Source organism: Sminthopsis crassicaudata, chromosome 5, assembly GCF_048593235.1.
Source record: "Sminthopsis crassicaudata isolate SCR6 chromosome 5, ASM4859323v1, whole genome shotgun sequence".
NCBI lineage: Eukaryota > Metazoa > Chordata > Mammalia > Dasyuromorphia > Dasyuridae > Sminthopsis > Sminthopsis crassicaudata.
The window spans coordinates 133,139,761-133,157,014 of NC_133621.1; the positions used below are offsets into that span (position 1 = coordinate 133,139,761).

Here is a 17,254-nt window from a genome sequence, read left to right on the forward strand (position 1 = left end):
TTATAATTATAAAGTAATTATAATCCTAAATGGGCTTCTTATTGCTGATATGACTTTATTATTATTCAATCTTTTCAATCATGTCTGATTCTTCATGACCCCTTTTGGGGTTTCCTTGGCAAAGATACTAGAGTGGTTCGTCATTTCCTTCTTCAGCTCATTTTAAAAATGGAAAAAAGTTGGGAATTTAACCCAAAGAAAGACAAGAATCTAAGAAATTGTTAAGGAAACCCACTCTTTTTATCAGAATTTGTTTATTTGTCATGGATGAAAATGTTAACATAGACTGTGTCATATTGCCAGATAGATTAATAGTTTATGTAGATGTTAGCCTGATTGATATATTGAAAAGATGCCAAAGTGAAGCTATATCATTATATATTGCATCATAGTACTATAATTAATTATTTATTTTAATTTGTGCTTGACCTATATATTCAATGTGTGAATATATATGCATATATTTTTATTGTAGCTTTTTATTTACAAAATATATGCATGGGTAATTTTTCAACAATGACAATTGCAAAATCTTTTGTTCCAATTTTCCCCTCCTTCCTGTCCCCCCCTCTCCCAGATGGCAGGTAGACCAATACATGTTAAATACAATATATGTATACATATCCATACAGTTATTTTGCTGCACAAGAAGAATTGGACTTTGAAATAGTATATAATTAACCTGTGAAGGAAATCAAAAATGCCTCAAATGGGGAAACTGCCCCAAATCTTTTTAAAAATGAATTTAAGTTTTAATTGTTTGAGGGGGGAATGATATGGGTTAAGATTCTTTTCTAATTCCCAGCCCCCATGAATTTCAATGGGAGATATTCAGGGCTTTCCCAGCCCCCATCGGATCTGAGCTAACTTGGGCTGTCCCAGCCCCCATTCTAATGATCTGCTCAGGTTTCCCCAACCCCCATCCCAAGCACAAACAGCTTGCTCCTTATCTAAAAACCCATTGAATTCTATTCAAATTCTAACCCTGGCTGAAACCAGCCAGGAGCCAACCTGGGACTTCACCCATTGGCCCCTTTCAAGATTACCAAAAGCCCCCCATTATAAAAAGGGGATTAGATCTAGCAATTTCCACACCTCCTTCTTCTCTCTCCACTGCCAAAAGAATGATCCTGCCTATCCTACTCCACCCTCTCATCCCTCTCTTTTCCTTCTTTGTATACACCCACCCATCCAGCACGGAATAGTTGGGGAGGGTCATTCTCCAAGCATATGTTAATAGAGAATTGTCCAATTGGTAATTGTCCAATTGTCTAATTGGTAATTAGCCCCATGTGCTAGGTTACCTTGCATATGCTCAGTTCTAGCCCTTTACAGTGGAACTGTGAATGGATCCAACCACTCTGGAGAGCAGTTTGGAACTCTGCTCAAAAAATTATCAAACTGTGAATATCATTTGATCCAACAGTGTTTCTACTGGGATTATATCTCAAAGAGATCTTAAAGGAGGGAAAGGGACCCACATGTGTGAAATGTTTGTGGTAGCCTTCTTTGTAGTGGCCAGAAACTGGAAACTGATTGGATGCCCATCAATTGGAGAATGGCTGAATAAATTATAGTATATGAATGCTATGGAATACTATTTTTCTATAAGAAACGACCAGCAGGATGATTTCAGAGAGGTTTGGAGAAACTTACATGAACTAATGCTGAGTGAAATGAGCAGAATCAGGGGATCATTATACATGGCAGCAACAAGACTATATAACAATCAATTTTGATGGACGTGGCTCTTTTCAACATTGAGATGATTCAAACAAGTTCCATTTGTTCAGTGATGAAGAGAGCCATCTACACCCAAAGAGAGAACCATGGGAACAGAGGGTGGAACACAACATAGTATTCTTACTCTCTCTGTTGTTAATTGCCTACATTTTGTTTCTCAGTTTTTCTTTTTCTTCCTTCTTGATCTGATTTTCTTGTGTAGCAAGATAATTGTATAAATATGTATACATATATTGGATTTAACATGTATTTCAACATATTATCACGTATTGGACTACCTGACAGCTAGAGGAGGGGGTGGGGAGAAGGAGAAAATTTGGAACAAAAGGTTTTGCAAGGGTCAATGTTGGAAAAATTACCTATGCATATGCTTTGTAAATAAAAAGTCTTAATTTAAAAAAAAAGATAAGAAAAAGAAAGAAAATTGGGTTCATTGCATTATGGTCAAGTACAAGCCCTTTTGGGGGAAATTTCATGCTCAGTGACTTTAGAGGGATGGACAACAGGTAATCCGGATATACTAAATAATAACGATGATAACAATAATATTTGTTTAAGGTTTAGCACTTTAAGGTTAGCAAAGTGCCTCAAGAATGTTACCTAATTTTATCCTGACAACAATCCTGCAAGGTAGGTGCTATTATTATTCCCATTTTAAAAATGAGAAAAGTAAAGCAAACAGATTAAATGGCTTGCCCAAAAGCTATATTTGAATACATCTTTCTGAATCCAGATTCAAGGCTCTATCCACTATATCACTCAGCTACTTAATAGCAAATAGCTCCATAGGTATGACTTTCACAAAATGCTACAGATATCCTTATTGTAAGACATTTGGTCAATATATAAGGCAAATTGCTTTTTTAACCTTTAAAGTAATAAGCCATCCAAGTTATTAATTTTTGCCCATTTGGATTGCTGAAAAATAAGCTTCCTTGAGAAATTTATCTGGCAGAATTTTAGTCGATAGGATTTGATTTGGTACTATTTTCTTTCCATTTAATTAATATTCTACTCTTGTCTTTATTTCCTTTTCCATCTTTATAATAATTAAATACTTCAAAATTTTGTTTTAATTTTTATTGATTTTCCCTCTTCCAATGCAAAGGACAACTCCTCCATATCTCAATTGATGAACTTAGGAACCTCAAAAAAATTGACAGACATAATTGACTCTAAAAAAATTAATGATGTTATTTGTTTCTAAAAATTATCACTATGAACTGGCCTTAGGGTGATGAGCTTTTCTTTATTCATCATGGTTGCTCTTCTTTTAACAAACACTGCTTAGATTTGAAAGTTCCAGCTTGGTAGGATCTGTAGGAGCTTATGCTCTTCTGTTAAAAGATATGCAACCTTTGAGAAGTAACATCACAATGAGACATCAAATTTATAATTATAATAGCTAGTATTCATACAGTGCTTCAAGGTTTATAAAGTACAAAATATAATACACATGTAGAAAATTCTATGATTGCATAAGATATATGTATATATGCAAATATGTATACATATATGTACATATAAATGTGTATATATAAAATATCATTTGATCTTCACAGAAAGCATATGAAATAGGTGCTATTACTATCAACATTTTCAACATTTTAAAGGAGAGAAAATGGAGGCTTAAAGAAATTAAATGATGACCACATTTATACATTTCTTAAGAATCTATGGCAGAATTCAAAGTCAGGTCCTCCTGTCTCCAATCCAGCACTTTATCCAATATGCCACCTAGTTGCCAAAATTTTATTGGTGGTACTCTTCCATAGAAAAGCACTGAACAAGTCTTAAGTATTAGAATATCAGGAGCTGGTGTAAAAAATCAGATAAAGTTTTGCTTCTCACTCCCCTTCTTGTTATGTTCATTCCTTGTTGCAGCAAATGATAAATCATTGTTGATCCAAACATTGATCATAATAGAAATGCTTTCTCAGAAAAGCTGAATCTGAGTTTCAATGTTATTTTAGGCTTCAAAGACTAAAACCTGTGATTTATTTGGTTAATGGGAAAAAACAGGAAAGAGGAGATATGTGTTTTAGTCTTGGCTTTCTCTATAACTAACTGCATGAACCCAGACAATTTCATTCAATTCAATTACGTTTGAAAAACAGAGAAAGAGTACAGTATGTGTAATGAATTGGTTTTTAAAATCATTATTTTTCCATCAATAGAACACAGTCCTGTTTTTTTTTTTAAGTTTAGTCAGTCAAAATTAACAAATTGGTACTGATTATGCAAGCTTTATTCTTCACCTGTCTCTCATGACTAGAAGATATGTTTCACCCTTTCTCCTTTAAAGGAGTGATCAGAACTGGTCAGAGTTCAACAGTCTTTCAAGGCTAATTTTTTTTATAACTATAGTCATTATATAAATTGTACTTCAGGATCTACTGCTTTTCTTCGTATGAGCAATTTACAAATTCTTCCCAACTTTCTCTGAATTCTTCACATTTGTCATTTTTTAAAACCATAAGATAAAATTCAATCATATGCCATAATTTGTTGAACCATTACCCATTCAAAAACAAACCAATAACATTAGATTATAGGGCATGTAGACTTTTGTAACTTTTTATTGTAATTCTAAATTGTTTTATAGAATGGTTGGACAAATTTATAGCTCTACAAAGAATGTATTAGTGTGTCCTTTTTTCTAGAACTCTTCCAACATTTTGTCCTTTGGTTGCATTTGGCTACTTAATGAGTATGAGATAGAATGTCAGAGTTTTTTAATTTTTAAAATTTACTTAAAATTTTAATACAAAATAGAAAAGAAGAAAAAAAGCATTTCCATGTGCATAGCAAAATGTACGAGAGGATTCAAAATATAAAGCAATAGATTTCTATTTCAAAATAGCCTACATAGTAAATACTGCTCAATGATTTCAAAACTGGCCATATTTTCTTTGCTTCCATGCTAAGTTTTTTTTTTCTCTGCTAGACATTTTTTACTTTATTCTTTTCCCGTCTTCCATCTCACCCCTCGGAAATCAGTCTTGAGCAGGAGGTTTTAATGGAATGAAACATGGGTAGATAACACTGTATCATATAAAAATATATACATTAATATACATCTATGCAAGACTGTACCATGAACGTTTGTACTCTGTTTCTCTAAAGGTGGATAACATTTTCCTTCATATATCCAAGTCTTTCCTCTCAGAGTTATTTTAATCCCAATGCATTGTTAGAAGTAAAAGGAGATGTTTGCAAAGTACTTTGCTGACATTAAAATATTATATGTGAATTTTTTTACTTCATAACTCTGTATTGTAATTATTGCTGTTATATTATTGAAAGTATCAAAAGTGCACTGGAATGGGAGCTACCTGTTAAATTTTCAGTGTGAACATTTACAACTTGGAAATCAGCAAATATTATAAATCAGGGCTTGGTTTATTGCTTTGGTTATTGTCTAGGCTTAAAAAAAGTGATGAAGAAAATGTTAAAAATGAAAGTTAAACTTGGAAAATGTGAACTGCATACATTTTCTCTATAGTTGTTAAATACTTACAAGTGCAGTCTGGGGAATGGGATGATGGATAAACAGCTAACTTTAAAATTAAGACTTAGATTCAGGTCCTATCTCGGACATTAGCTATGATCATTGCTAGGGGAAAACTTTTTTTATATTTACCAGATATTCCCTATAGCAATGAAATCATAGGCTCACTCCAAAAATTGTCTTATTATTACTTTGGAATTCAAATGCATATTTGAAATAGTGATCTACACAATGCTCTTAATTTTAGCACAATCATTACTTAACCCTTTCTAGTATTATTTTTCAAGTTTATTGAACTTTTCTCATTCTAGTATACATATTCATATTTTCTCTCAAATCTATCTCCTTTCTTTATGTTACTTTCTTATATCCAGGCCCTGGATCCCTTCTCCTCTCTCAAATTATCATCAGTCTTGTGAATATGAGGACTCATTATCATGAAGGCCTCCTGTAACAAGCACTGACTTGCTTGTTATGAAATTCCAATAGTAATCCTTTGTTCTTTTGGCTTAAGATTTTATCCCTTTATAGCAACTATCTCTGAAAAGAGCAGCTCTTTAATTCTCATTAGTCATATAAACCTTGGCATGAATTCTTTTACACACTCATATAAATGATCAGAGATCAACTAATCTAACCATTTTACAGATGAGAAAAATGAAGCTCAGAGAAGTACAAGAATGTTACATGGATTTAATAAATGGTAAAGCTGAAATTCAAATCCAGGTCTTCTACCTTCAAATCTAGCACCCTTTCTTCTGTACAGGCATAGTCTCTCTGAGCAGGAGGTTTTTTTCAATAGTATTTTATTTTTCCAAATACATGCAATGATATTTTCAACATTCAACTTGCAAATTTTTCTCCCTTCTTTCTTCTCAAGATAATGAACAATTCAGTAAAGATTAACCATGTACAATTCTTCTAAACATATTTCCATATTTGTCATTTTGTGCAAGAAAAGTCAGATCAAAGGGGAAAAAAACATGAGAAAGGGGAAAAAAAACAAGCAAGCAACAACAACAAAAAAGGTGAAAATACTGTTTTGATCCATATTCAGTCTCCATAGATCTCTCCTTGCATTTTCCATCCCAAGTTTATTGGAATTGCTTTGAACTACCATGCTGCTGAAAAGAGCCAAGCCTATCACAGTTGATCATCATAAAATCTTGTTGCTACTTGTACAATGTTCTTTTGGTTCTGCTCACTTCACTCAGCATCAGTTCATATAAATCTTTCCAGGCTTTTCGGAAATCAGTCTTGAGCAGGAGGTTTTAATGGAATGAAACATAGGTAGATAACACTGTATTCTTGAGGGGATGGAAACAAAAAAAGGTGCTATTAGGGGGAGGAAAAGAACATAAAGAGAAAAAGATGAGAGTGTCAAAGATAAATATTGCCTATTTCCTTTTGCCCGGGCCTGTCACTACCTTTAGTTACTCTTTTATTGTTGTGTCATTTTCAGTTATGACCCACTTGAGATCTTCTTTGCAAATATATTAGAGTGTTTTGCCATTTCTTTCTCCAGCTCATTCAACAAATGAGGAAACTGAGGCAAACAGGGTTAGGTGGCATAAGGGTCTGAAGCTATATTTGACACTACAAAGATGAGTCTTCCTGACTCCAGGACCAGGGCTCTCTCCATTCCACTACCTAGGTGCCCCTTTAGCTTCCTATTATTGCCAAATAATAGCCTTTTCTCCCCAGTCTTTTCTAAAGTCATGCCAACTACTTAGATTTAATTGAACAAGTAATTTAATTTTGAAAAATCAATAGAACATTTGGGCTTTCCATTCCAAATGACCAGATGTATTGTGTAAACAAGTAGATATCTTCTAACCTTGAGCTGGATTATGAAGTGCTTATGTTTTTGTTTTTACTTTCTATCATTGTGTTTCCTTTGCTTGATTTCTAGTGTATGCTTTATGTATTTTATTTAATTTCTAGTATTCCCGTGTATATTTGTTGTTACATCTTCAAGTTTTTTACACTGTATATATGTGTACATCAACACTTTCCGTTTTAAATTGTAAGTTTATAGAGCAGAAACATTGCATCTACTTAAAGTTCTTGATATTATAATCAGTAGAGAACAATACACAGGTGGATTCCTAATGAATGTTTTCCAAAAATGAGCTAAAAGGAAGCTCTATTCCACTTGATTTGAATGCTTTTCAAAAGCAGAAGCATTAAGAGACGTAAGAAAAATGATTGATAACATTTTGGTTTTAGAAACAGTGAAAGGAATCTTTGAAATGCTATTGTTTTTCTATTACAAATGGAATTATGAGTTTTGTTAAAGGAATGAAGAGGAAGCTGGAGCTATTAAAAGATGCTTAATAGTTCACATTTTGAAAAGAGTAGAACTCATGTATGTGAATGAGTTTGGAGTCACATTTGCAAAACTGAGACTTTTTACCTATCTACTGTCTTTATTTTTTAAAATATAACAGATTTAATGCACCAATAGGGCAACCATTATTTTTCTTTGTGAAAATGCTAATAAAGTACTCCCATTTCCTTTTTTTGTGACCATCAGATGTATTCAGTTTTTCACTTCAAGCTAAAGCTAAATACCACAGAGCTATCTGAATACTATAAAAGCTAGTCCAGCATGAGCAAAAGGGAAAGTTCAACAGTTCTTTTATAATTTGATGCACTATAAATAAACCACATGATTCCAAGGCCAAAAAATTGACATTGAAGATAAAGCCATTCAACTTGTTTGTCTACACTGGACAAATCAATCAGTCAACTCTCCCATCTCTTTGCTTTGCTTTGATTGGCAGATATAGTCTTATATGAATGTAGAATTTTTCACAGGAAAAAACCCCAGCAGAATGGGAATTCAGCTATAACTCTACAAAGAAAACTCTTTATGCAATCCTATATTCCTTATGGATTTACTAAAGATACTGCTACACATAAGCCCATGAGACTTAATTTACTAGATACACTAAAATTTTCTGACTGGGTGTGATTTTGAGACTTTGAAAAATCACCCTGCAAATATACAGATGGAAGGTTAAGTTTAAACCAAAAAGGAGACTTGTATATTTTAAGTCCAGATCTCGAATGAGAAGAGGAAGGAAGTATACCTAAAATAGTCTTTTACATAAGAAAATGTAAACTTTCATATGAGAGGTCTGAAGTCTCAGTTATAAAATTAGCCTATGGCAATACATATATAAATTCTTTCAAATGAATATATATATTTGGCTGCCTCCTTCAGTTTTTAGTTGGCTTGTTTTTTTTCAAGAGAGTTAATGTAACATTGAGTCAAATGGGAAAGAAAAAATTTTAACAATTGAAATGTTAGAAAACAATTTCTACAATCACAAATGGACTGGCAGTTAATAAATCTTTATCATTAAAAGAGAGAAAAATATTCTCACTTGTGAAGATTAAACCTATGACTGATAGATGATTTATATCTGCTTTTTATTATGATTAGATAAACTTTATAATAGAGAATGTATAATCATTTATAAATATTGCATTATAATATTTTTCTTTCATTGATTTTGTACCTATAAAATAACCATGTAATTTTAAAAGAATAATCTGATTTTGAAAAATATTGAAAAGAGTACAGTGAAACCTGTAAGATTGAGGAGTGTTTACACAGTTATAAAACTTTAACTCTCACATAGTTAAATATATTTCTTAGAAGACTCAATTTCAGAATAATACCTAACAGGTTTTTTTTTTCTCAATTTAGCAGCAAAGAGGAATCAGAAATATTAGAGGAGAATAACTGTAATAATTCAAGGACTACAGGTACCATTTCTTTTTAATTCCTAATAAAAAATTTATTTCTTACAGTTATAACCTATAGCAGGAAGAAAAATTCTTATACAGGTATAATTATACTCACTTTTCAGATACTTCTCTCCCAACAATCATTTGTTCTCATGAGGAAAAGGAAGACATGGAAACCAGTAGTCAAAATGTAAAAGATGTAAACAGGGAATATGATGAACACAGCAAAAAAGAATTAGAGCTGATGGTAAGTAGTCTGGTTGCCACAGTATTAGAGGATATGAAACCATTTATGCTTCAAAGATGGCAAAATGTCTCCTTTTCATTAGCACTGACTAATGTAATTTACAAATGTGAAAACATGGTCTGGGCTGTCATTGCATCTCTATCTTGATCAAAAAGACACTTTGATTTCATTAGGTTGCTTTCACTCTTTGTAGCCTTAAAAGAAATGACTTTTATTTCTTATCTCTTTTCCAATGACTCTAAATAATAGTTTTTAAGAATTATAGAAAAGATAGCCCAATACTGATGCCTATTCCTAAACATCCTGACAAGTATAAAATTCTTCTCTTGTAAAAATAAAGGGGGGTTGAATGAGATACTCTCTGTAGGATCCCTTCGAGCTCTAACAACCTAGAATTCTTTTAGTTTTCTGGTATTCCTTTATTTACTTTTTTCTTCATGGGACTGCCAATAGTTTACATTGCTGTAAGTATTGAATTGCCCAGCAGGAACAAGAGAGCCTTTTGCTATAATTTTTAAATAAGAAAAAATTCTATAGCATCCAATTTAGTATTAAATTTGTTATCATAAATTTCACACCCGGTGAACATTCAATCCATTTAGATTTTTTTTTGATGGTTTAACAACGTTTTTCATCACAAAGGGAGAAATAGCAGTAAATGAGTCACATAATGCAATTTATCCTTACCAGGGTCTAGTTTGAGCTCAGAGCTTTGGAATACATGGATTCATAATAATCTAAGATTAAAATGACTTTTGCCTCTTCAAGTGTCAGTGCCGAAGCAGGAAAGAAATAGAGCTCATCTCTTTTCCCCTTCCCCCGCCTAGCACTACCTTTTCTAGAGTGATATGGAGGATGCATCACAAAAGTATGCAATTTACTTTGCTCCAACTTTAAGTAACTACAAAGTTGTCACCCATTGTGAGAATTCTCACCAGCTGAAAGTTAACATTGCCATTTTTTTTCAAACCACAGAATATAATGAAAGGACCCTGAAAAATCACATACTCCACCAATGCACCTCATTACAATGAGCAGGCTCAAATATAAAAGTTTGTTTAGAAGTCACTGAGATTGTACGTCCAATAAATGAACAGGGAACGGTAATTTAGATGCTAATTTGCACCATGCCGATGTTAATGCATAAAACAATGAAGCTCTATAATAGATGGAAATACAACCAAATCTGTGAAACCCACAGGCATTGGCTTGCAAGACAGCTGTGCAGTTGACAAGTAACATGAGCCTTATGTGAGAAGAAGGGGAAATCGTAAGATTTGCATATAATTATTGAGATCATGCAAATGTCAGTTATGAGGAGAAAAAAAAAAAACACAGGCATCTCACTGTTAAATCCTGACAGTTGGCATCACTGAAGAGCTCAAATACATTTGAGTACCAGTTGGCAGAGGGTCATTAAAACAGAATTTGCAGAGACATTAACTCCCTCACTTTTCTTTGAGTGACGTTTTGCTATTAATAGTTTGCAGAGGCTTTGCAGAAAACATATTAATAAGAGAAACTGTAATGGGGGCACCTACAGCAAGTGTAAATGTAGCAAGGGGCACCCAGGAAGCTACTCTCTAATTGATTAGCATGGAGCTATCAATGTGTATATCCTAAGTGAGGAGAGAGAGCAATGACAAGCAAGAACAGTTGAATAATATAATGTGATATTTGGAGTCTGGGAAGGAGAGTGATTAGTTTTTGGCCTTTTCCTTAGTAATCTCATCCCCAAATCATACTTTAGCAGGATTCCCCCCAAAAAAAACATCCTGCTTCGAAGCCTGTAAGAAAACCATAAATGAAATGAGGTAATGGGACTGTGCCTGGGACTTACTAGCTGGGCAAATGAAACCTACTTAATTCATTGTGCATATTTTCAAAAGTTCTTTTGGTCATTATTTTCTTCTTTTTTCCCCCTCAAAGCTAAATCAGTACTCAGTAAGAACTAGAAGTCCTTCTACCAGAGATGAAAGTTCATTTACAACAGAGTCAGTTAATTTTTCAAATACAGCTGAAGAATTTGAGAAGCAGCAAACCCTTGGTGAGAAAAGCAGAGACTTGCTCAGGAGGCCTTTGTCTCCCAGTTCATCAACAGAAAATCCCTTAAGGGGAGAATTATACAGCAACCCAAAGTGTTCCTTGAGAAATGAAGTTAGTCACCAAGTGGCAGAGGAACTTCCTTCAGGTCTAGCAAACAGCAGCAAACCATCATTGAAGTATACTGATAGTGGCGAGACTTCTCCATCACTTGGAAGTCTCCTTATAAGGCGACAGGATGAACATTCTTCTTTTCTGGATGACTCAGAAAGGCAAGGAATAAAATGGACGGATAATTCAAAAAGTAAAAGTGAGGGTGCAGTGGGAAGTGAGATGGCTGAGAGACCATTTACCAGCCAGGGGAATGCTCATACCTACAAAAAGTCCCATGAAATGACAGTGGAAACAGTTTCTTCACATGATGACAAATTAGTGCCATTAGGTACCGGAGGCATGGAAGTACTGGATGATAATGCTAATCCAGCAGAAGAGGGTCCCAAACTGCAAACACCCTGTCCAAATGCACATTTGTCTTTGTCAGGCAATACTGATCAAGGCAAAGAAGAAGAAAGAACTAAGATGATTGAAGCCAAAGACTGGGAATGTCCAACAAGAGAGTCTCTTGCTTATATACCTGCCCGTATGAATGCTTCCAAAGAATGTCCTGTTACAGAAAAGAGAGCTTCTAGAAAAGGGCGTAAGGAGGAACAAAGAATCAAGTTTGGCATTAGTGAAAGGCAAAATGAAAATGTGCTGTCCATCTCAACAGACTATCAAGAGAGAAGAGGGCATCCCGAAACTGGTGTTAACATAAGTCAAGCTAGTAATAATTCCTTTCATGACTCTCAGAGCAAAGTAAATGAGATCTCTGCTAGCTCCTGTGACTTAGCTCCCAGAGTTGCTAGATCAAATTCTCCCAGAACTGATTTAGCTAGCCCCAAAGATGTGTTTTCAGCCCAAAGGAGTGATCTAGTGAATTCAGAAGGCACACCTCCAGAAAGAATGCATGGCCAAATTTGCTCACCAGAAAATGGAAATGTCTTGCAAACTGATCAGTGTCTTCCCCAGGTTCAAAGAGAAAAATCAGATCGGAATAAGATTGAATGTGGAAATCAAAGTTGGAACATTTTGGAAAGTCAGGTAGTTTTAAGAGAGAGTAAGACAAATAGAACAGAACAGATCAAGGAGCAAGCAGATGGTGAAGACAAGTGGGAAATAAGAGATAATACAAGGAACCTGAATGTTACTCCTACAGAAGAATTGTTTACCTGCCAAGAAACAGTGAGATGTGAACTGTCTTCTGTAGCTGATCATGGTATTACCGAGAAAGCAGAAGCAGGTACAGCTTATATAATTAAGACAACATCAGAAAGTACTCTAGAAAGCATGTCTGCTAGAGAAAAAGCAATAATTGCTAAGCTACCTCAAGAGACTTCTCTAAGTGACAGGCCCACTGAGGAAAGGGAAACAGCGTTTGATCCACATGAAGGGAGAAATGATGATTCACATTATACCCTTTGTCATCGGGATTCAGTGGATGTAATCTATGACATTGACTTTGAAAAGAAATCACATTTAGGTATTTATAATGTACACATAGATGAAACACAAAAGGAAGAAACTATGTCTCAATGCAATCCTGGGGAAATACTTGACAGGGCAGAGCATGGCATTAGAAATATTGCAATTGTAGGAGAATCTCAGCAGGTCACTCCTGAGAATGGAAAAGCAAGCTCAGAACCAGATTTCTATTCAGCACAGTTAGCTACTGTTTCAAAAAGTTTAAAGAAAAATATATATCATGCAGAGGTCCAAAGTCTCCCTCAGAAGAATGCTGATTTGGTTGTTCTTGCTCATCAAAGTTTCAATTCTGAAAGAAGCATATGTCCTCAAAATGGCACTTCTGTTTCCATTTGTCCTAATAAAACTCAATACAATGAGGAAGCATTCACTGCAGAGTATCCAGTGACTGCCATGTCAATCAAGTCCATTTCTACCACATCAGAGTTCAAACATGACCCCTACAGTGAAGTCCAGTATATTAAGAAAAACCAATATCCTGGGCCTGTACCTCAAGAATATAGCAAGAGTTCAGGCATTTTGACTTCCGGTGATGGGAGAGAAAGGTTCCTAGATGAAAGTTCCCAACAAGCAGAAAATAACATGGAGAAGTCTTTAGGGCCAATGATTTTAATCAGTGAGCCTGTTGAGGAGATAGAAGAGACAAGTTGTGAAACTGCTGAATTAATAAGCTATGGACAAAAATTAGCCTCCTCGGGTTTCAAGCCAGGTAACAGGTCTGAGTCCTCCAATCTCCCTGTCCAGGACAACCAAACTCTGGCCAGTGAGTCAAAATACAGCTCCAAAATATCCTATTTTCTCTTGTTCATTCTGTTTCTCCTAACAACCTACTATTTTGACTTAATGATTGGCTTGGTCTTCTACCTTTTTTCTTTGTACTGGCTGTCTTGGGAAGGAGGGCGACCTCAAGAACCTGTCAAAAAGAAGTAATCACACAGATTTTATTATTCACTTAAAATTTAAGCTATTATGCCCCAAACATTTTGATTGTTAAAAGGGAATATTCATCGTTCAAAGAACCAGTGCAGTTTTTCTCTTGAAGGATCGGTTTAAAAAGGAATGCATATGAAGTTCACTCCTTCATATAAGTAATTATTCTATATAGGACCATTATGTTTGGATCATTAAATACCTATATGAATATGAGATCTGAAGCACGTCAAGTTAAAATTAGGTACAGCTGTTGCTCCTTAGCAGGCTATGAAGATGCAATGCTTCATGTCTCCTCACTACTTAAAGTGCCATTTTCTTGCATTCATTTCTTTTACAATAAAGCTTCAACCCCCTCCCATACCAAGGCTTTACAAAATAGTTTAAGAAATATTTAAAGCATAGCCAATGATAGGAGGATTTTTAAAGTCCCCCAGTACTGGCCATACAATTTTTGTATTCCCCACATGTGTTAGTATTATTTCCTAGAAATTATTTGCTGGGAGAGCCAATAGTTCTTTTCATTTCCATTTCATTGTTTAAAGACATTATCTGCATATTGGGAAATAGAGCTCAAGCACCATAAATATAAGTTTGTACATGTCAAATTTTGGCAAGATAAAAGTAGGTACTTCCATATCACAAAGGTAATAAAGATTGGAACAATGGGTAGCTTAAAACTCAATTCCACAAAACTTTTTTTGGGTGAGTGTTTTTCCTTTTTTTTTTTTTTTTTTAATATTGTAAAGTAGATTATAGCACAACTGAATAATTTCATTGACAAAATTCTATTTAAGATAGAACATTTGAATTCATTTTTTTCACAATCATTACTTTGGAAAGCATTTGTACCTATGAAGCATAAAGTATTAAATAATAATTAAAAAAAGAACTTCTGGTACTTAGTACATTTAGATGTGATTTCTTTTTCTTTAAACAAAAAAAAGTAAAACCAAGATTTTAATTCATTTTCATTTTAAACATTAAAAATTCTCCAAAGCAAACCAACATCTTTCTACACACAAAAACCCAACAATTAAACACTAGTCACATTCATAACTTCTAATTTATTAGCTTGTTAAGGTGATAAAACATTTTAAAGTTGATAATAATCAGTTGCAAGATCATATTCAAGAGGGAATAAACTTCTGATATAGAGGTAACTGGCAGCATTTATTACATATAGTTAATTTTATGGAATAATGGGAATTGGTCATTTTATCAAGTGGAAATAACATTAAAATTTTGATGGTATGTTTTACTTTGGACACTCTTTGGAGTCTCTCCCAAGTGGTGAACTTAGTGAATGTTTGAGTTTATTTAGTTACGTCTAGAGACCATATCAGTCATTCTATCTGTTGCACTTTTTTCATTTCTTTATCTCAGAGAGAGGGACAGAGTTCCTAATTCATCCTCAGAGATAATAGCAACATACCTCATCTCATGAAAATGATAAACCAAAGATCATAAGTTGTACATAAAGCTATATGCATCTAGGAAATATTTCTTAAACTTCATTTTTATATATAATAATGAAAACTCTAGATGCATTGTAAAAAGAGAAAAAATATGATAAATTTAGTTTTAGCTAATTCTCATGCAAAAGGAGAATGTATTTTTCTCTATTCAAATTATATAATTTCAGATACCTTACTTGCTCCAGATTATATGATTCCATGCATCTCAAATACCATTCAGACTAGATGACTGACATTAGCTTTTTAGACTAACATATATAAACATTCTGAGATAGAACTTGGGGCAAATATTTGATTGTTTAAGCTAGTATATTTTCATTTAAATACAAGTAGAATACTGTAGACAATATCTAGAATATTATTTCTAAAACTGCTGGGTTGATAATTTTGTTGACAGTTTTATACACCGTTTGGAGAAACAGTGTAGTTAATAATAGCATTTCTTCAGGTCTTAATGGTATGATTTTTACATTCTACCTTTAAGGGTTTTAGTGAATATGTCATATCTTATTATTGCAAAACAAAATACTATATTGCTTTATTGAACATAGGTGCCTGGACTACAATTATCCATTTAAAAGAACAAACTTTACTGCCTATATTTGATTTTTGATAACATTTACTTTCAAAATTATCTCAATATTTATTTGTAGTATGATATTAGCAACCTCCTTAGGATGGAAAAATATTCAGTTGTATATATATCTGAGTGCAGTGAAAAACATGGTCCCAGGTTTAGGCACTGACTTTCCCACTATTACTTATGGAGAAATTTTCATATAAAGAATGGAATAAAGTGATAATCCCTTGGGGAAATCTTGATAGGTAGATAGAAAGATAGATTTAGGCAAGTCTGTTTTGGTCGCACCACTATATTGAATAGGAAAAATGGCATGCAGCGAATACTAGCAGATCTTCACTTATCCAAGATCTATCCTTGAATTAACATGGCAGGTGTAATCTTTACAAGTATCATTGCCATCAATATCCATCCCTATGCCTTTGTTGAGTATTCAAAGGGTTTGTGGCATTGTAGTAAGCAATATGAAGTGAATCACATGTCTACTGCCTGAATTGTGTAAGAAATATGAATTGTTAAACCTTTATATTCCATCTTGCCTAGTCTGCTGGCTATAAGTAAGAAAGGAAATTCTAAAAATTAACTAGCAGAATGAGCTATGCCACTAGTAAAAATAATTGGTTTAGAAATTCAAATTTGCATAAGCCATCCCAATCCTTTTCAGTAGACTCCTTTTGTTTAAAAAAAAAAAAAAAAAAAAAAAAAAAAAAAAAAAAAAAAAGCACATCCATAGGATTGTTCCCATCTATGAGAATTTCAATAGCACAAAAAAAGGACAATCGTATCTCCTTGTTTGGAACTTTAAGAAATGCATAAGAAGGCATCCCTCTTTTCTGAGAGAATACCATGACCTCACTTGAACTACTTTTTCTCTCTCAAAGAGACAGATGGATTGTTCTACAAATTCTTTTTCTTCTTCTTCTTTGAAGAAATCAAGACCCATGTTGGCAAATCCATCACTGTAATCAGGTTGAATATTGTTACCTCCTTCTCAGTTATCAGGCTGGCTGATTGGGTCATACTCCTCATTCTAAAAGAAGAACAAAAATGACTGGAACCAAGAGTCAACGATTATCTCAAGGACCAACCCACTAAGTATTTCATATAGTGCTTTACTACTTCACTAAATGCTTTACTACAGATCAATATGGTAAATTAAATCTAATACGGCATGGGTTTTCCTGACTATAGGTGTCTGTCTCCTATACAATTATTTGTGAAATCAACCATTCTGGACACGGGCTTGGTGAATTGAAGTAATTCTGTGTCTCATATTTAAAGACTGAGTTTAAGACCTTGGTGCTTCTTTTTACACATGGATTTTACAAGATATAAGTGGATGGGATTAGTGCTCTCCACCTTCAGGGGATGGACATCTGCTA

The 17,254-nt window shown here is 33.9% G+C and overlaps 1 protein-coding gene across 1 annotated transcript in view; it reads left to right on the forward strand.

Moving 5' to 3' along the window:
- The window catches only part of PPP1R3A (protein phosphatase 1 regulatory subunit 3A), a 62,640-nt gene extending 47,964 nt beyond the window's left edge, over positions 1-14,676 (forward strand). Inside the window, exons 2-4 of the mRNA XM_074268264.1 lie at positions 8,973-9,031; positions 9,136-9,260; positions 11,190-14,676. Of these exons, the coding sequence (XP_074124365.1) occupies positions 8,973-9,031; positions 9,136-9,260; positions 11,190-13,814 (2,809 nt within the window). The 3' untranslated portion in view covers positions 13,815-14,676. The remainder of the gene's footprint in view (positions 1-8,972; positions 9,032-9,135; positions 9,261-11,189) is intronic.
- Positions 14,677-17,254: the final 2,578 nt, after the last annotated feature.